Below are 21,626 nucleotides of genomic sequence, written 5' to 3'. Positions count from 1 at the left end.
GTTTTCATCAGTACCTTCAGATTGTTTTCATTTGATTCACCAATATTTTCACAAGATTTATGTGATGTTTGTATTGTGCTCATTGTTTCTGATTATCTCTGTCATAGTGGACCTAGGTTTCAAGAAAATAACGTCTATAATATTTTCTGTCATGATAAGGGATTGAACGTTTACATGTAAGCGTTATGGGAGGGATGACACAATAGCTTCCTGAGGAAAGAGACAAAAGAATGATAAATGCTGATCTAAAGCGTGGTTATGATATAATATAATATGAAAGTGAAAGTTGCTCAGTCATATCCAGCTCTTTGGGACCCCATGGACTGTAGCTTACCAGGCTCCTCTGCCCATGGAATTCTCTAGGCCAGAGTACTGGAGTGGGTAGCTATTCCCTTCTCCAGGGGATCTTCCCAACCTGGTATCAAACCCAGGTCTCCCACTTTGCAGGCAGATTCTTTACCTTCTGAGCCACCAGGGAAGCCCAAGAATACTGGAGTGGGTAGCCTATCCCTTCTCCAGGGGCATCTTCCCAACCCAGGAATCGAACTGGGGGCTCCTGCATTGCAGGCAGTTTCTTTACCAGCTGAGCTATCAGGGAAGCCCATATTATAATATAATAGTAAATAATTCAGTCTGTGTTCAACAAACCCATTGAATTTTTCATCATATCTGCAAGTAGCTAAGTGGTGCTGTGTCCTGAATTGTAAATATATACATAGATTTAGATATATATGTAAATATAGATAAGATCATAGATATATTCAGGTAGCTTTGGCGAGAAAGAAAATTCAAAAGTCTCTTTTGAATTTAGAGTTCAACCTGAATATAGAGTTCGGGTTATAATTTTCTTAACATACAGTTGAGAACTTATATCCATTAGCAAAGGCTGATTATGGGAGTGAAAATAATAGGTGAATAAAAGGTGGATGACAAAAAGAGAATTAGGTCATGAAATTAAAGGTTTTTGCAAATATCTCAATTTTATAAAAGGAAGCATGTAGCAGTTGCTATACTTCTAATTCCACAAACACTCCAAAGGCAAATGAGATTAACTGAATGAAGGCTAGTGTCTTGCTATGGCTTTAGGTAAGAAGTGATGTTGAGGCTGGGTGCACAGTAAAAATGAAGAACTATTAGTGGTCTCACAAATAAAATTAAAGGGTGAATCTTTCAAAAGAATTCCAATTACTGAACAATTTGTATAGCAAGGAAAAGCTATAAAATTCTATACAAAAATCAAGGTAAAATTCTGAATATCTACAAAATAATATGGATACTATGAATAGACTTTTATTGTTCTTGTTTCTACACCCAATATGTGAAAACCAGTTAAATTCAATCATATCTTTTTAGTATACTTTTGCATTAAAACAATAAATTTCAATACATACCCACATAGTTTTATGGAGAGTTCTATGAGGAGTTCTATGAGGCAGAACTGCTAGAGCAGCAGTACCCAACCTTTTAGGCCCCAGGAACCAGTTTCATGGAAGACAATTTTTCCATGGGCTGGGGTAGGAAGCAATGGGTTTGGGACGATTCAAGCACATCATATTTATTGCTCACTTTATTTCTATTATTGCGTCAGCTCCACCTCAGATCATCAGCCATTAGACCTCAGAGGTTGGGGACCCCTGCGCTGAGGTCTGATACAGCTAGTCTCTTTTCTCCTTCTTTCTTAATTTAGCAAACTTCAAGCAACAAAATAGACAACATTTTGTGATGACAAATATGGCAGTTGCCACACAGGCCAGTAGGAACCCAATGACATCCAGAGAGTGGTACTGGAACCAGGTGAGGTCATGGATAGCTGGCCGCAAGTGCTTGGCTCCTTTGTGGCGCATGACAAACTCGATCCAGAAGACTGCTCTGTCCAAGGGCTTCATAGGCTGATCATGTTGAATGGCTGATAATCTCATCACATTCTCTTTGTAGCTGAAGGAAAATCAAACAGTTATCATTTATGGAATGAGCTATAATAAATAAATATGTGAAATTTTCTTGCAGATGGTAACAGAGTGCAACACAGAGTGGAAGAAAACCATAATTTTCTCCAAGGTGATTATTGAGGTATTAGCTTATGGGCTAGGATTTCTTAAATGCATAGCGTTTCAAGCTACAAAAAAAAGAAAGAAAATGGGGGAGAACAAGATTGTATATTCTAAATAATGGAATGAGCTGTCCCAAAGGGAAAGAAAAGAAAAGAACTTCATAATATGTTTGTCCAAAGTTTGAATCATCTCATAAAGAATTGTTAATGGACCTGATAGATGTATTTCAAATGTTATAATCTAGATATAGCAGGTAAATCAGTGATGAGGTTTGGAGACATGTCCAGACAGGGCTGATCTTACATTAGTGAAGTGGTGGTTGAAAGTGTGGAAGTAGATTGACTCAGTTTGATTCCTGACTCTTACTTTGTTGGCTGCTATTTTATTTTTTCTGTTCCTCTTTTTTGTTTTTAATTTATTTTATTAACATTTTAAAACTTTTTTAATTTTTAAACTTTTAATTTTACTTTGGAGGGCTCAATCATGATAGAACCTGTTTCTCAGTTTTTCATTGTACTATAAAATGGCTAGGAATAGTACCTTATCTAATTATTTTGATAATATTGTATTGATTCTTAGAGGCATTCCTGGCATGCAGTAGACACTCAGTAAATGTTTACTAGTATTGTTGTTCTCGTTCTTGTTCTAAAAATTCTGGAGAAGGCTCAGCATTTCACTCTCAGGCATTGCAGACACACTTGTTTCTACTGCTGAAATGATGGCAGACTAACAGACAAGAAAGCAGAATAAAGAGATATAGCACATGAAGTTTAAATCACAAAGTGCTACAACATGGCAATGTAGTTATAACAATGGAAGTAACTTTTCTCCCTTTACTGTCAAAAACACAGGAGGAGCACTGGGTTTTTGCAAAGACTGCAGTAATCCTGGAAATATATTTTTAATACAATAGGAATAGACTACAATAAAGAAGTTACTTAATATGTGTAAAGTAACACTGTTTTCAAGCTGGTTTTAGAAAAGGCAGAGGAACCAGAGATCAAATTGCCAACATCTGCTGGATCATGGAAAAAGCAAGAGAGTTCCAGAAAAACATCTATTTCTGCTTTATTGACTATACCAAAGCCTTTGACTGTGTGGATCACAATAAACTGTGGAAAATTCTGAAAGAGATGGGAATCCCAGACCACCTGACCTGCCTCTTGAGAAATCTGTATGCAGGTGAGGAAGCAATAGTTAGAACTGGACATGGAACAACAGACTGGTTCCAAATAGGAAAAGGAGTACATCAAGGCTGTATATTGTCACCCTGCTTATTTAACTTCTATGCAGAGTACATCATGAGAAATGCTAGGCTGGAAGAAGCACAAGCTGGAATCAAGATTGCCGGGAGAAATATCAATAACCTCGGCAATGCAGATGACACCACCCTTATGGCAGAAAGTGAGGAGGAACTAAAAAACCTCTTGATGAAAGTGAAAGAGGAGAGTAAAAAAGTTGGCTTAAAGCTCAACATTCAGAAAACGAAGGTCATGGTATCTGGTCCCATCACTTCATGGGAAATAGATGGGGAAATAGTGGAAACAGTGTCAGACTTTATTTTTGGGGGCTCCCAAATCACTGCAGTTGGTGACTGCAGCCATGAAATTAAAAGACTCTTATTCCTTGGAAGGAAAGTTATGACCAACCTAGATAGCATATTCAAAAGCAGAGACATTACTTTGCCAACAAAGGTTCGTCTAGTCAAGGCTATGGTTTTTCCTGTGGTCATGTATGGATGTGAAAGTTGGACTGTGAAGAAGGCTGAGTGCCGAAGAATTGATGCTTTTGAACTGTGGTGTTGGAGAAGACTCTTGAGAGTGCCTTGGACTGCAAGGAGATCCAACCAGTCCATTCTGGAGGAGATCAGCCCTGGGATTTCTTTGGAAGGAATGATGCTAAAGCTGAAACTGCAGTACTTTGGCTACCTCATGTGAAGACTTGACTCATTGGAAAAGACTCTGATGCTGGGAGGGATTGGGGGCAGGAGGAGAAGGGGATGACAGAGGATGAGATGGCTGGATGGCATCACTGACTCGATGGACATGAGTCTGAGTGAACTCTGGGAGTTGGTGATGGACAGGGAGGCCTGGTGTGCTGCGATCCATGGGGTCACAAAGAGTCGGACATGACTGAGCGACTGAACTGAACTGAACTGAACTGAACACTGTTTTAGTAAATACAACATGTAGCATATCATGAACATTCAGTATATCTTCATTTTTGACCCCAACATTACATTATTAAAAATTAAAAAGACATATAAAGATACTAGAGATATGTACATTTACATAAAAACAGCAAATGAAAGATTTGTTTCTTTTAAAAAAAGAAAAAGAGTGCTTTTTATGCTGCTCACTTTCGACAATAGCTGTGCTAAAATTAAATTTAAATAACACTGCTTATAAAACACAAAATGCTTTTTGCTGCTATTACCGATACATTCTCAAAATATTTTCTTTACAAAGTCATTATGATGAAAAAGGGGGAATATATACATCATATTTGTGATATTAATAATTGTGTCACTGAAATTCACGTATATCCTGAAGTGATTTGGAAATTAAATATATATATTTTTAGAAAATATGGCTTTTAAATAGGAATATCCCAACGTAACTATCTATTCCAAATAAGACAAAAATGAGCACAAATAAAAGAACTCTGAAGATACTTACATTTATAAGCTGTATCTACATAGTTGTAATAAAGTAAATTAGAAAATTCTAGTTGTTTACCATTTATCAATGATGGGATCAAACTATTATTACAGACTAGCAGATACAGAAAACAATCTATTGATTACCAGATTTGGGGGAGTAGAAACACACAGGTGGGGAGTAGGAGGCAAAATTACTGGGAATAATATAAGCTCAAGGAGGTGTTGTACAAAACTGGAAATTTAGTCACTCTTTGGTAATTACTTTAAATGGAAAATAACCTTTAAAAATTGTGTAACATTTTTAAAAAAAGGAATATCCCAATATATGGGATTCCCCGGTTGTTCAGATGTAAAGAATCTGCCTGCAATGCAGAGACCTGGTTTGATCCCTGGATCAGCAAGATCCTCTAAAGAAGAGAATGGCTACCTACTCCCATGGTCTTGCCTGGAAAATTCCATGGACTGAGGAGTGGTGGGATACAGTCTATGGGGTCCCAAAGAGTCGAACACAACTGAGAAACCAACACTTTCACTTTTTCATATCAACATACTCCTCCCAAGTCAATTATGTTTAGATTTATAATTCTTCCAAACAAGACAAAATGACCACAGTAAAAAAAAAACAAACAACCCTAGAATACACCCACATTTATAAATAGTATATACATAGTTGAAACTGGGTAATTAGAAAGTTATAGCTGTTTATCATTTATCAGAGATGGAGTCAAAATATTAGCATAGAAAAGTTGGAGAATATTAAATGTAATTGGAATTTGAAGTGGATGATGTCATGATGGTTTAGTGAAAATAAACCATCTTTTAAGAGTTTAAAACATTTGAGAAGTTCACATGCTGAAAGAAAGTGGGCAGATGTGTATCCATAGCATTCATGGTTCCCTACAATAACTTTGTTCTCAATGCTTCTTAATCCTTCTACTACCATTTCAGTGGTTCTTCTCATTCTAATGATTAAGTTTTCAACATTTCTCCACTATCTTTAAAACACTGACAAACTTTTTCCATAAAACCATGAAAAAATCTTAATGTGACATTCACAACCTGTTATTTTTGTCTGTTTTCAAAACATCGAGCAAATCTTACACCTCATTGTGCTTATGTGAAGACTCATCACTGCCTCCCTGGCCTTCAGATGAGAACTTCTCTAGAAAGATTAGCTGGTAAAGAAAAAAAGAAAAAGAAAAATATATATATACTCACGAAGGATTATTAATGACTTCCTTCAGTGCGTTGAGCAAATCTCTTGTTGACATTGTTTCCAAGTCCAACCTAACAGCTGTTCCCTTGGATTTCATTCGAGCAATGTTATCAGCTTGATCATCAAACAAAGGAGTGCCCACCATAGGGATCCCGTGATAGATGGCCTCATAAACACCATTGCTTCCACCGTGAGTTATAAAGGCTTTGGTTTTTGGATGGCCTAGGATTGAGTGAATTCAGTAAGGTTATTAATTATAACTCAGAATAAAATGAGAAATGGGTATTATAAGGCACTGGATGGAGGAGTATCTTTTAGATAACAGATTATTACGCATATGAAAGTGCTTTTAACTTGCTTTCAGAACTCAGAAGAAATGGCTATGTCTGCTGACGGGGTAAATGCAGAGTTTGTGAAAGAAGTGCTGAGTCACTTGAACGTCACAAATGAATCCAGGATCGGCAGGGGAACAACTTGAAAGAGCATTCTGGGTAAAGAAACCACATGTGCAAAAAAAGAGGAGGACATGCCGAAATTTATTCACCTAAAGATACAGTGAAGCCATTTAGTTTGATAGGAATGGTGTCAGGGGAAAAGAAAGATAATGGTAGTGGCACTGGAACCAGAGGAAGGAAAAGCTAAATTTTACCATGAAGTGTGTTATTGCTTCACAAAAATGATTGTGCCTTTTTTTTTTTTCACAGAAAATTGAGAATCATTGGTGGGAGAAGGCAATGGCAACCCACTCCAGTGCTCTTGACTAGAAAATCCCATGGACGGAGGAGCCTGGTAGGCTGCAGTGCATGAGGTCGCTAAGAGTCAGACGAGACTGAGCAACTTCACTTTCACTTTTCACTTTCATGCATTGGAGAAGGAAATGGCAACCAACTCCAGTATTCTTGCCTGAAGAATCCCAGGGCTGGCAGAGCCTGGTGGGCTGCCATCTATGGGGTCACACAGAGTCGGACACAACTGAAGCGACTTAGCAGCAGCAGCAGCAGCAGCAGCACCAGCAGCAGAGAGTCATTGGTAATGGCACAAGAGTTCTTATTTTTAAGATACAGAATGGAAATGATAAGTATAATGAAAGAATTCAGAGACAGAACAACAATCCAGGAAGTTATTGAAAAGTTCACTGTGAGAAGTAATTACAGCTAAAGTAAAGATTCTAGCTATAAGGGATGTGACTACATAGAATAAACTGACAACTTTTATATGTTCTCCTTTTTTTCTCATAGCAAAGACAATTATAATAGACTAGTAAAGTTTTCTTTTTCAGTGTTTCAATAATTAATTGCTTTCTAAGTGTGTTTCCTGTTGAAGCACTCTCACTCTGCTTGGCTGTTACTCATATTTTCATTATTTGTTCTGACAAGTCTCACCAAGAAGGTCATTCTGGGGAAGCCATTTATACAACCGGGTGTTGGGTCCTAAGGTATCTGGTTTTTTGCCATCATATCTCCATAGCACCTGTTAAAAGCAAAGGAAATACCTTATTCTATGAGTTGAACTTCATAGTTATACTAATAATTTCTAAATTGACCCAAGATACATATAATTACATGTCTTCCATATGACATGTAAGGAAATGAAGGCATATTAAGTAATGGTAACTAGTAATAGAAAGACATACACAGGAATACCTACATTTGATGTATTAATTATGTACACATGATGGCAGAGACAAATGAGATTTTCAATGACCAATTCAAATATTAAAAAAAAAAAACTGTTTTGTTGTTGCTTTTCAATCACTAAGTTGTGTTCAACTATTTGCATCCCATGGACTGCAGCTTGCTAGGCTTCCCTGTCCTTCACTATCTCTCAGAAGTTGCTAGTATTCATATCCATTGATTCAGTGTTGCTATCCAACCAACTCATCCTCTGTCACTCCCTTTTCCTCCTGCCCTTAATCTTTCTCAGCATCAAGGTCTTCTTCAATGAGCCATCTCTTTGCATCAGGTGGCCAAGGTATTGGAGCTTCAGCTTCAGCATCAGTCCTTCCAATGAATATTCAAGATTAATTAACTTAGGATTGACTGGTTTGATCCTGCAGTCGGGGGACTCTCAAGAGTCTTCTCCAGAACCACAATTCAAAAGCATCAGTTCTTTGGCAATCAGCCTTCTTTATGGTCCAACTCTCACATCCATACATGACTACTCCAAAAACCATAGATTTGACTATATGGGCTTTTCTGGGCAAGTGCTCTCTTTGGTTTTTAACACACTGTCTAGGTTTGTCATAGCTTTTCTTCCATGGATAATTGGTTTTGTTTCCAATACAACAAGCCAGTGGCAGATTACACATAACCTACACATTCATTTGCTATCTTTATATGCTAGTGCTCATTTTTGAATTCAATATTCAGTGATTTATTTATTTTTGACTGTTATAAAAGAGTTTACATATATCAAGTAGTTAAAATGAGAAGTTATTTTATTAAATTTTACACATTTTGATTATAGAGAGGAAAAAGTATGCAGTCAATCACCTAAGATAAATATTTTGGCTTATTTATAATTTATTAATTCCCTTCATAGATCACAGCCTTGTCACGGTAAAGGGGCTTGTGTAACTCAATGAAGCTATGAGCCATGCTCTGCAGGGTTACCCAAGGGCAGATGGGTCATAGTGGAGTGTTCTGACAAGCTGTGGTCCACTGGAGGAGGGAATGGACAACCACTCCACTATCTTTGCTGTGAGAACCACATGAACAGTATGAAAAGGCAAAAATATATGACACTGGAAGATGAGTTCTCCAGGTCAGAATGTGTCCAATATCCTGCTGAGGAAGAGTGGAGGGCAATTACTAATAGATCCAGAAAGAATGAAGTGACTGGGCCAATGAAGAAATGATGCTCAGCTGTGGATGTGTCTGGTGGTGAAAGTATGATGCTGTAAAGAACATAAGATCCTGGAATGTTAGGCCAATGAAATCGAGGTAATGGACATGGTCAAGCAGGAGATGGCAAGAGTGAATATCAACATCTTAGGAATCCATGAACTAAAATGGACAAGTTCGATGAATTTAATTCAGATGACCATTATATCTACTACTGTGGTTAAGAATTCCTTAGAAGAAATGGAGTAGCTCTCACAGTCAACAAAAAAGTTCTGAAATGGAGTGCTTGGGTGCAATCTCAAAAACAACAGAATGATCTTGGTTCATTTCCAAGGCAAACCATTCAACATCACAGCAATCCAGGTCTATGCCCCAGGCACTAATGCTGAAGAAGCTAAAGATTGATTCAGCAAGACCCACAAGACCTTCTAGAATTAACACACACACACACACACAAAATAATGAAGAAGAAGTCTTTTCATCATAGGGATTGGAATGTAAAAGTAAGAAGTCAAGAGATATCTCGGGTAACAGGCAAGTTTGGCTTTGTAGTACTAAAAGAAGCAGGCAAAGGCTAACAGACTTTGGTCAAGAGAACACACTGGTCATAGTAAACATCCTTTTCCAACAACTGATGACTCTATACATGGACATCACCAGACGGTCAATACCGAAATCAGATTGATTATGTTCTTTACAGCTGAGGATGGAGATGCTCTATACAGTCAGCAAAACAAGACCTGGAGTTGACTGTGGTTCAGATCATGAGCACCTTAGTGCAAAATTCAGATTTGAATTGAAGAGAGACTTAAATTGAAAGCGGGGAAAACTGCTAGGCCATTCAGGTATGACAGAAATCAAATCCCATATAATCACACAGTGGAGGTGATGAATAGATTCAAGGGTTATATCTGATATACAGAGTGCCTGAAGAACTGTGGATAGAGGTGTGTAACACTGTATAGGAGGCAGCGATCAAAACAACCCCAAAGAAAAGGATTTGCCAGAAGGCAAAGTGGTTATCTGAGGAGGCTTTATAAATAATGCAGAAAAGAAGGGGAGTGAAGGCCAAGGGAGAAAGGGAAAGAAAGATATACTCAACTGAATGCAGAATTTCAGAGGATAGATAGGAGAGATAAGAAGGCCTTCTTAAGTGAACAATGCAAAGAAATAGAGAAATCAATAGGATGTGAAAGACTAGAGATCTCTTCAAGTAAATTAGAGATCCCAAGGGATCATTTCATGCAAAGATGGGCACAATAAAGGACAGAAATGGTATGGACCCAACAGAAGCAGAAGATATTAAGAAGAGGTGGCAAGAATACACAGAAGAACTATACAAAAGAGATCTTAGTAACCTGGATAACTATGATGGTATGGTCACTCATAGATCCACACATCTTGGAGTGTGAAGAAAATGGGACCTTAGGAAGTATTACTATGAAGAAAGCTAGTGGAATTTTAGCTGAGGTATTTCAAATCCTAAAAGATAATACTGTTAAAGTGCTGCACTCAGTATGCCGGCAAATTTAGAAGACACAGCAGTGGCCACAGGACTGGAAAAGGTCAGTTTTCATTCCAAACCCAAAGATGGATAATGCCAAAGAATGTTCAAACTACTGTAAAATTATGTTCCTTTCACATGCTAGCAAGGTAATACTCAAAAATCATTTAGCTCGGCCTGAGCAGTACATGAACCAAGAACTTCCAGATGTGCTATCTGGGTTTAGAAAAGGCAGAGGAACCAGAGATCAAATTGCCATCATTCATTTGATCATAGAAAAAGCAAAAGAATTCCAGAAAAAACATCTATTTCTGCTTCATTGACTATGCTAACCTATATGCAGGTCAGGAGGCAACAGTTAGAACTGGACATGGAACGACAGACTGGTTCCAAATAGGTAAAGGAGTACATCAAAGCTGTATACTATCACCATGCTTATTTAACTTATATGCAGAGTACATCAGGAGAAACGCTGAGCTGGAAGAAGCACAAGCTGGAATCAAGATTGCCAGGAGAAATATCAATAACCTCAGATATGCAAATGACACCACTCTTATGGGAGAAACTGAAGAAAACTAAAAAGCCTCTTGATGAAAGTGAAAGTGGAGAGTGAAAAAGTTGTCTTAAAGCTCAACGTTCAGAAAACGAAGATCATGGCATCTGGTCCCATCACTTCATGGCAAATAGATGGGGAAACAGTGGAAACAGTGTCAGACTTTATTTTTGGGGGCTCCAAAATCACTGCCGATGGTGACTGCAGCCATGAAATTAAAAGATGCTTACTCCTTGGAAGGAAAGTTATGACCAACCTAGATAGCATATTGAAAATCAGAGATTACTTTGCCAACAAAGGTCCGTCTAGTCAAGGCTATGGTTTTTCCTGTGGTCATGTATGGATGTGAGAGTTGGACTGTGAAGAAAGCTGAGCACCGAAGAATTGATGCTTTTGAACTGTGGTGTTGGAGAAGACTCTTGAGAGTCCCTTGGACTGCAAGGAGACCCAACCAGTCCATTCTGAAGGAGATCAGCCCTGGGATTTCTTTGGAAGGAATGATGCTAAAGCTGAAACTCCAGTACTTTGGCCACCTCATGCGAAGACTTGACTCATTGGAAAAGACTCTGATGCTGGGAAGGATTGGGGGCAGGAGAAGAAGGGGATGACAGAGGATGAGATGGCTGGATGGCATCACAAACTCGAGGAACGTGAGTCTGAGTGAACTCCGGGAGTTGGTGATGGACAGGGAGGCCTAGTGTGCTGCAATTCATGGGTTGCAAATGGTCGGACACGACTGAGTGACTGAACTGAATTGAAAGAGACTCTTGATGAGGGTGAAAGATGAAAGTGAAAAAGTTGTCTTAAAATCAACATTCAAAGCAATAAGTTCATGGCATCTGGTCCCATCATTTCATGGCAAATATATGGGGAAAATGTGGAAGCTGTGACATATTTTATCTTCTTGGGCTCCAAAATCATTGTGGATGGTGACTTCAGCCATGAAATGAAGAGACACTTGCTTCTTGGAAGAAAATCTATGACAAATCTAGATAAAGTATTAAAAGCAGAGACATCACTCTGCCAAAAGAGGCCCATATAATCAAAGCTATATTTTTTTCTAGTAATCATGTATGAATATGAGTGTTGGACAGTAAAGAAGGTTAGGTAAGATAAGATAAGGTGAAGTCTCTCAGTCGTATCCGACTGTTGGCAGCCCCATGGACTGGGGCTTACCAGGCTTCTGTATCCTTGGGATTTTCCAGGCAAGAGTACTGGAGTGGGTTGCCATTTCCTTCTTCAGAGGATCCTCCTGACCCAGGGATCGAACCCAGGTCTCCTGCATTGTAGGCATACGCTTTACCATCTGAGCCACTTGGGAAGTCCTTAAAGAAGGTTAAGCACTGAAGAGTTGATGCTTTTGAATTGTGGTGCTGGAGAAGATTCTTGAGAATCACTTGAATGGCAAGGACATCAAACCAGTCAATCCTATGGAAACCAATCTTGAATATTCATTGGAAGTACTGATGCTGAAATTCCAATACTCTGGCCACCTGATAACTCATTGGTAAGACCCTGATCTGGGAAAGGTTGATGGCAAAAGGAGAAGGGCTGGCAGAGGATGACATGGTTAGATAGCATCAATAAATCAATGGACATGAATCTGGGCAAACCCTGGGTAATAGTGAAGGACAGGGGAGCCTAGCATGCTGTAGTCCATGGGACTGCAATGATTCAGATGACTTAATGACTAAACAACAACAGCATAATTTTTTAAAAATAAGTTAATCAGTGCTGCTGAAGAAGTATGTTCTCTTAAATTACAAATTATTAAGCCCTAGTTCCAAAAGCAATGAAAAGTGGAATTGTTTGACTTGAATCAATATTGCATGACTACATTTATTGTTAAAATTTAACTCCTGAGAGCATCTGTATGTGTGTTGTGTCCTCAGAAATCCTTCAAAGTAAAGGAACAAGTGACAAAGCAGAATTTACTGGTTAATCTTCTTGCCCATGTTACCATTGTATTAATAACACCAAAATTCACACTGTGTCTCTTAAATATCATTCTTTTTATTGCTATGTTGAGTAATTAAAATTATTATGGATCAAAGGCACTCCCTGACCTGCCGTAGCACTTGCAGTGTATATTTTGGTTTATATATACACATATATATGTATATATATGCGATAAATTGCTGCTATCATATTATTTACCTTTCTGATAGAAAATGTCTAAGATCAGATCTTTACAGAGTTTAACAGACTTATTAAAGAGTTGTCCATGATTAAGTTATTGTATCTACCTTTTGTGGAATTTGAGCGAAGGCTGATGCAATCACCTTGGCTCTGTCTTCTGACATGTTACTGACCATTGACCCCAAAGAAAACACCACAATACCATTTTCTCCAGAGCTCTGCACAAACTCTTCCATTTCCTGTGAAAAAAGAATATGCCCATCACAAAAGAGCAGTAGCATAACAGACATTATTGAAGGGATTGCTACAAGCAACTAAAGAGAGAAAATCAGAAATTGTCTTGAGATATCAGAGTAGTGATTTCTTACAAAAATATTGTGGTAAGATACACATGGCATAAAATTTACTTCTTAATTGTTCCTAAGTGTGTAGTATAGTAGTATTAAGTATACTCACATTGTGCAACCAATCTCCAGAACTTTTTCATCTGACAAAACTGGAAGTCTATGATCGTTAAGAAACTCTACTCTTCTCTTTCTCTAGCCTTTGGCAAGTTTCATTCTACTCTGTTTCTACAAATGAGATTAGTCTGGATACTTCTTATAAGTTGAATTGCACAGTATTTGTCTTTTTCTGACTAGTTATTTTCACTTAATGTAAGGTTCATTCATGTTGTGACATGTGTCAGAATTTCCTTTTAACGGTGAGTAATATTCCATTGTTTGTATACATGACATTTTGTTTATTGCTTCCTCTGTTGATGGACATTTGGGTTGCTTCAACCTCTTGGCTCCTGTGAATAGAGCTTTCATGCATATGTTGTACAGGTATCTCATTGGGAACCTAATTTCAATTATTTTGGAAACAAACCCAGAAAAGGAATTGCTGAGCTATATGTGTAGACAGGTTTTATATTAGAAAGTTCACATTATTCTTTTCACATACTATACAGTTAGCTAATAGAGTGATTTCCATCCCTCACCCACCCCACCCCCCCAATTCTCTTGAACATATTAACTTCATATCTTGGACTTTGGTCAGTTGTGCTAATAAATTTTCAACCTAAAAATCATTAAAGAAATTTTTTTGAGGGACTTTATATTATTTTTTATAATGATTTTTTTTTAAAAAAGCATTTTCATCCTTGAGATCCTGGGAAAAGAATAGGTGATATGAAGTCAATTTCTGCCATTATATATATTTGTGCAATGTGTCTCTGTATAAGCAGGAAATAAGATAGAGCCAGTACTCAGTACAAGGAGATATTATTAAACTATATTATCCTCAGACTCTTCATTAATCTTGATATTAATTACTAACATAGATTCTTGGAAAGAAGTTACTTGCCTGATTCAACCCCCTTTGGTTCTTTGTTATTATAATTATGCTAAATCATTTATTTATTCCAGACAGACTTTTTGAGAATTATTTAGGTTACTCATTAATATTTCATTTCCTGACTATGAGCACTATGAAAAAAAATATGATCTGAATCACTTTATGTCATTTGTTCAGTTCTGTAATCCTATTCTTCACCTTAAACTTTGTCATAATTTCCAAACTCTGTCTAAATTACTAACTACTGACTTGAGGAGTCAAGTATTATAGTTTGGAAGTTGTATGAAATAGTTCTGTGAGTTCTATTTATAATCCAAAGTTACACTTGTATAGTTGCTTATTCGAGCAATCATATGACTGTGTTTCTTTACATGTGCCTTTGTCCTGAACTTGCATAATTAATGTCACAGATGGATGTGCTATGTCTAACTGCGGTGAAGAAACTTCAACATGACTTCAGTGAGTCCCCCTGGGAGCACCTGCTCCACAGAGGAAAAGGTTCCAGGTCTGGTCAGCTTTTGAGTAATTCACTTCTAACTAAATAAAGCTCCTGGTGAATCCGTATTTGCCTGGAATTGTTTCTGAATTATTTTGCTTTGTGGTCCTTGATCCTTTCTGATTAAAAAAAAAAGGTTACTTTCTGTACTAGAATAATTCCAAATTTTAAATGGCAACCCACCCCAATATTCCTGCCTGGGAAATCCCATTGACAGAGGAGACTGGCTGGCTATAGTTCACAGGGTCGCGAAGAGTCAGACATTACTGAGCATGTATGCATAGCTACTACTCTATACCTTAGATCTCTAGCATTTATTTACTAAGAAATGCAAATTTGTATCCTTAAACAACATTTCCCCTGTTCTTCCACCTCTCAGTACTGGCAACCACCATATTCAGTTAGTTCAGTCGTGTCTGACTCTTTGTGACCCCATGAATGGCAGCACACCAGGCCTCCCTGTCCATCACCAACTCCCGGAGTTCACTCAGGCTCACGTCCATTGAGTCAGTGATGCCATCCAGCCATCTCATCCTCTGTTGTCCCCTTCTCCTCCCACCCCCAATCCCTCCCAGTATCAGTCTTTTCCAATGAGTCAACTCTTCGCATGAGGTAGCCAAAGTACTGGAGTTTCAGCTTTAGCATCATTCCCTCCAAAGAAATCCCAGAGCTGATCTCCTTCATAATGGACTGGTTGGATCTCCTTGCAGTCCAAGGGACTCTCAAGAGTCTTCTCCAACACCACAGTTCAAAAGCATCAATTTTTCGGCTCTCAGCCTTCTTCACAGTCCAACTCTCACATCCATACATGACCACAGGAAAAACCATAGCCTTGACTAGACAGACCTTTGTTGGCAAAGTAATGTCTCTGCTTTTGAATATGCTATCTAGGTTGGTCATAACTTTCCTTCCAAGGAGTAAGCATCTTTTAATTTCATGGCTGCAGTCACCATCTGCAGTGATTTTGGAGCCCAGAAAAATAAAGTCTGACACTGTTTCCACTGTTTCCCCATCTATTTCCCATAAAGTGATGGGACCAGATACCATGATCTTTGTTTTCTGAATGTTGAGCTTTAAGCCAACTTTTTTACTCTCCACTTTCACTTTCAGCAAGAGGCTTTTTAGTTCCTCCTCACTTTCTGCCATAAGCGTGGTGTCATCTGCATATATGAGGTTATTGATATTTCTCCCAGCTATCTTGATTCCAGCTTGTGCTTCTTCCAGCCCAGCGTTTCTCATGATGTACTCTGCATAGAAGTTAAATAAGCAGGGTGACAATATACAGCCTTGATGTACTCCTTTTCCTATTTGGAACCAGTCTGTTGTTCCATGTACAGTTCTAAGTGTTGCTTCCTGACCTGCATACAGGTTTCTCAAGAGGCAGGTCAGGTGGTCTGGTATACCCCAAAAGCCAAAAGAACCACACCTTGAAATTTCACATTTACCACAATGTTTCAGTATTTCAAATAATAGTGTACTGGCCCCCAAATAGACACATAGACCATGGAACAGCATACAGGGTTCAACTAATATTCAACAAGGGAGCAAGGGAAACAAGAACACCAATTGTGGAAATGTTAGTCACTTCTTTCTTTTCTGAGAAAACTGGATAAACATATGAAAAAAACAAAAAAGCAAAAAACGAGACCTCTATCTTATACCACTCACAAAAACAACTCAAAATGAGTCAATAACTTAAACATAAGACCAGATACCATAACATCCCTAAAAGAAAATATAATGATAAAACTCCTTGACACTGGTCTTGAAAATGATGTTTTTTTTTAATGACATCAAGACCACAACAAAAGGAAAAAATCACAAGTGGGACTACAACAAGCTTAAAAGCTTCTGCACAGCAAAAGAAATAATCAGCAAGACGAAAATGTGATCTACAGAATGGAAGAAAAGTTTTGTAACCACATATTGAATGAGGGGTTAAGATCCAGAATATATGCACAATTCATACAACAAAATTCAATTAAAGAATGGGCAGATGAACAAAATAGACACTTTACAAAGAAGATTTCCAAATGGTCACCAGGTATAGGAAAAGATACTCAACATCAGTAATCATCAGGGAAATGTATTTCAAAATCACAATCAGATATTACCTCACCCCAATTAGAAAGTCTATAACCAAGAAGAGAAAAGTGTTGTGAGAATGTGGAGAAAAGTGAATGCTTGTACACTCTCAGTGGGAATGTAAATTGGTTTAGCCCTTATGGAACATAAATTGAAGGTTCCTAAAACAATTAAAGATAGATCTATTGTATGATCCAGCAATTCTACTTCTGGGTATACAGTCAAAGGAAATAAAAACAGGATATTGAAGAGGTATATGTGCTCCATGTTGACTGCAGCATTATTCACAATTAGCTAAGGGAAGAAACTTAAGTGCCCACCAATGGATGAATTACTTAAAGATGTTTCCATAGATACACACAGATATGAACACACACACACACATAGACACACGTGCTCCGAATGAAATGTCATTCACCCATGAGAAAGATGGAAATCCTGCCATTTTCGACAACATGGGTGGACTTTGAAGACGTTATGCTAAAATGTGTCTGTCATTTTAATCCTTACTCTATCCTATAATCAAATAATACACTATGATATATATCCTGAAAATTGTAATTCTAGCTTATGCTTTTTTAATCTTCAAGAAAACTGTGATCTTATTATATTTGTTATTTTCTAAGTAAATATTTTTTTTGTATCTGATTTAGTATAATTTAGCACTGTTTGGGTTTTCCTAGCGGTTCAGATGGTAAAGAATCTGCCTGGAGTGCAGGAAACCAGGATTTGATCCCTGGGTCGAGAAGATCCCCTGGAGAAGGGAATGGCTGCCTACTCCAGTATTTTTGCCTGGAGAATCCCATGGACAGAGGAGCCTGTTGGGCTACAGTCCATAGTGTCACAAAAAGTCAGACATGATTGAAGTGACTTAGCAGCAGCAGCATTTAATATAAACTTTTGTAATGTTAGGAACTTTTAAGTCTTTGGCGATCAGATGAAGAAGATGAAATACTAAAGTATTTTTGTAGGTTTTAAGGCTTTTCACCACCGCCGCCGCCACCAAGTCGCTTCAGTCGTGTCCGACTCTGTGCGACCCCATGGACTGCAGCCTACCAGGCTTCTCGGTCCATGGGATTCTCCAGGCAAGAACACTGGAATGGGTTGCCATTTCCTTCTCCAATGCATGAAAGTGAAAAGTGAAAGTGAAGTCGCTCAGTCGTGTCCGACTCTTAGCGACCCCATGAACTGCAGCCTATCAGGCTCCTCCATCCATGGGACTTTCCGGGCAACAGTACTGGTTTGGGGTGCCATTGCCTTCTCCTGCTTTTCACCATTGCACTAACTAAAATAAATGCCCATTTCCAACAATATAAATGAATGTACATATAAATGTATGTTTTTATTCCCAGCCCAGAGATTTAATTAAAGTAAATCATCCTGATTCATGTCAATGTATGGCAAAACCCATCACAAAGATGTTAAGTAATTATCCTCCAATTAAAACAAATTAATTAATTTAAAATAAAGGAAAAAATGAGTTAATGTGATATCTCTGTGAACACCGTACTCTAGTTTTCACTCATTATTGTCTATATCTAACAATAATCTTTGGAGGAGGAAATGGCAAACCACTCCAGTGTTCTTGCCTCAAGAATCCCATGGACAGAGAAGCCTGGTAGGCTGCAGTCCATGGGTCACACAGAGTCGGACACGACTGAAGCGACTTAGTAGTAGTAGTAGCAATAATCTGCTAAACGGTCTCTTCCTATGCTTTACCATTTACAATCCAACCCAGTGACTACATCTTGCTTTTAATTTTTAAATAATATATGACTATCTCTTTCTCAGGGCTTTCGTCATAGCTCAGTCGGTAAAGAGTCTGCCTGCAATGCAGGAGACCTGGCTTTGATTCCTGGGTTGGGAAGATCCTCTGGAGAAGGAAATGGCAACCCACTCCAGTATTCACACTGGAGAATCCCATGGACAGAGGAGCCTAGCAGTCTACAGTCCATGTGATTGCAAGAGTCCAACGCAACTTAGAGACTAAACCACCGCCGTCATCTCTTTCTTTCTTTCTTAATCCTTTCACTATTCTTCCCAATGCCCCTACTAGATGTTTCAAATGTTTATAATTATCTGTTTTCAACTTACCTCTACAGCATCATCTTCTTCTTTATTCAGCCTTTTTCTATCTAGACTAAACTTGGACTTTGGGCAACTGTCATCACTACTCCACCTACCTTTCTTTTATATCTTCTTCCAACTGAGCTAAGAGGGAAGCCCATATCTTCTTCCACCCCTGCCCTATTCCTCTGTTTATTCCTGAGCATCCTTCAGATCTCATAATTATCTATGGATCAGAGATACTTTATATGATTCATGCTGAATATTTCTTTAGCACTCTGGTCTTGCCATATTATAACATTTTTTACAACTTGATTGTGTTTTATCATTCCAGGTGGACTGTCAGGTGGTAGAAACTGTGCCTACACCACTTGCCTATATTAGCACTCACTTCTGGAATATGCTATATACAAAATTATCCTCTAATAATGATAATACAATTATAATGTAACTGATTATAGTGAGATAAGATGGTTGGATGGCATCACCAGATGATAATATGACTATTATTTTCATATAAAATATATATTTTTATATAAAAATATGTGTCCTTTAATGAATGATGCTTCTCTATGTGTTGAATAATGAAATTGTAATTTAATTGATGTATTTTCAAAGTGTCCCATGTTCTCTAGTTTATTCTGTAATGATAATGAAATTCAGATAGTTGTGTTGATATAGAAATACATCACTTTCTAGGTGGAAGGTCACTTTATCCAGGTTCCCGTATCTGACTACCTGTAATCAAACGTTCTAAATAAAGAACACAGAATGTTCCTATTGAAAACACAAAGTTCACAAAGAACAACAAGGAGGAGTAGGTGACCTTAGGCAGGGGCTTGGCAGGTTTGCAGTGGAGCCCTCCAACAAATTCAACATTTGGTAGTCGTGGACGAGGAAATGACAAATCCCAGTAGCTTCGAATGAGCCACATATCAGCTTTCCCCATTGTCTCTGATAAGGTAGTAGGTCTTCCTTAAAGGTAAAAGAAAAACAACAACAAATGTTTGATCAAATGAGACAATTGTCATATGTGTATATAAGATAATTTGTGTAAAGGAGCTTGGGATGTTGTGGCCAAGATGTTTGAATGTGTCTGTTGCTTGATAAATATATACCGTAGCATAGTATGGGATAATAAAGTATATCTGGAATACATCTGTTTTTACACAAGCAGAAACAATTTCTAAAAGCTAACTGGATACTTATACTACAAATATGTGTATAACTCTCCATGTACATGTCTTTATCTATCAAGACAGTTTATGAGATTCGTAATGACTTTAAGTTAAAAAAAGAAGTTTTGTAAGTTGGATAGTCACTTGCAGATGTCCTGGGTACTTCAGTCTGTGGTAAATGACTTCCTGGTATCTGATATGAGTAATGGGCTTTACCCTACCCTATAATTTAAGTGTTTGCATAATATTTGTTAGATTGAGGGTCATTTCATATTTTTTATTTCACTGTTTCACTTATTTGAGATAAATTTTTGTGAATTTGTATTTAGACAAACTCAACTTCCAAGGCAATAGGAAAAATAGGACTTAATGCTACCAACTAAAAACATGACTTACCTAGTAGTTTGGTTGCTAAGTGGTAACTGACTCTTTCAACTCCGTGGACTATAGCTCAACAGGCTTCTCTGTCCATGGGATTTCACAGGCAAAAACACTGGAATGGAATGCCATTTCCTTTTCCAAGGGATCTTCCTGACCAAAGGATAAAACCTGTGTCTCCTGCATTGGCAGGTAGATTCTTTACCACACTGAGCCATCAGGAAGCCCAACTTACCTAGTACTTCACTGTAAAACTGATTCCACTTCTTCTCTTTGTACGTTGGGAAGAAAAGCTCAAAATAAAGTGTATAAAACATATTTTTGATCCTCTCCATGAATGTCATGCGATCACTTAATTCTGAAAGCATAACAGGTACATAAGATGGTGGGAGTGGAAGTCTTCCGCTATTCTTCTCAATTATGTGGCCAGGTGAGCTGTAATGACTGTACACGAATGGTATTTTAAGTAATTCAGCCAGCAGTTCACCACAGGGTCCAACAGCATCTGCAATAAGGATATCAAACCTTGATTCCTGCAGTTTTGTCATTAATTTCTTGTTGGAAACAGCGTCTTTACATATACTTAAAGTAGTATCAAAAAATTCCCAAAATAAACTTCTCACTGTTGAAAGATAGGACCAAAAGGAATCTTTGGACACATACGTCCATTCCTCAAGAAGACGTTCTATAAAATTCTCATAATCAGTTTTTGTTAAAGATACAGGAAAAGTCTCAAATTCCATAGTAGATGGTTTGCTGGAATTAGGAATAGTGGAAGCTGAAGATATCAGAACAGTCACCTCATGACCCCTCGTGACAAGTTCCTCCAGAATTGTCTTTATATTCAGCCAGTGACTAAATTCCACTGGCCATACCAGCACCTTTCCACAACTCCCACCGCTAAAGTAGCAAGTCAGCTGTAGCAGCAGCAAAAGCGAGAGCCTTTTCATAGACATCTTGCTCATATGCAGTCCTTTAAAATTAATTACTGTAAACTTTTGCTATTGCTCAGGCTTATATCCAGAAGTCATCAACCAGAAGTTAAAGTATAACTCCTATTCCTTAAAAAAGTAGATTACATGAATAGTCAGCAGATGTGGAAATCAAGTGAAAAGG

General features: G+C 37.9%; 1 protein-coding gene across 1 annotated transcript; it reads right to left on the bottom strand.

Moving 5' to 3' along the window:
* Positions 1–1,271: 1,271 nt before the first annotated feature.
* Positions 1,272–21,512, bottom strand: LOC147370560 (UDP-glucuronosyltransferase 2B4-like). Its single transcript, XM_086405535.1, has 6 exons — positions 20,746–21,512; positions 19,781–19,929; positions 13,076–13,207; positions 7,312–7,399; positions 5,932–6,151; positions 1,272–1,935 (listed from the first exon to the last, which is right to left on the bottom strand). The coding sequence occupies exons 1-6, from the start codon at positions 21,473–21,475 to the stop codon at positions 1,656–1,658; spliced, it is 1,599 nt and encodes a 532-aa protein (XP_086261661.1). The 5' UTR covers positions 21,476–21,512; the 3' UTR covers positions 1,272–1,655.
* Between the last annotated feature and the right edge of the window lie 114 nt (positions 21,513–21,626).

The sequence above is a fragment of the Bos grunniens genome, chromosome 6, assembly GCF_055505025.1.
Source record: "Bos grunniens cultivar Pamir isolate PY7600 chromosome 6, Bosgru_T2T1.0, whole genome shotgun sequence".
Lineage (NCBI taxonomy): Eukaryota > Metazoa > Chordata > Mammalia > Artiodactyla > Bovidae > Bos > Bos grunniens.
The sequence above is the reverse complement of the archived record's forward strand: the minus strand, read 5'-3'. Positions and strand labels throughout refer to the sequence as shown.

Bases quoted from the DNA above. Each gene is read 5' to 3' on its own strand.
- LOC147370560 (XM_086405535.1), bottom strand. From the start codon at position 21,475: ATGAGCAAGATGTCTATGAAAAGGCTCTCGCTTTTGCTGCTGCTACAG. The intron at 13,208-19,780 runs GTCACCTACTCC...CTTTTTTCACAG, and splicing joins CTGCCAAGCCCCTGCCTAAG to GAAATGGAAGAGTTTGTGCA. The intron at 1,936-5,931 runs GTGAGTATATAT...ATTTTCCTTCAG, and splicing joins GAAGTCATTAATAATCCTTC to CTACAAAGAGAATGTGATGA.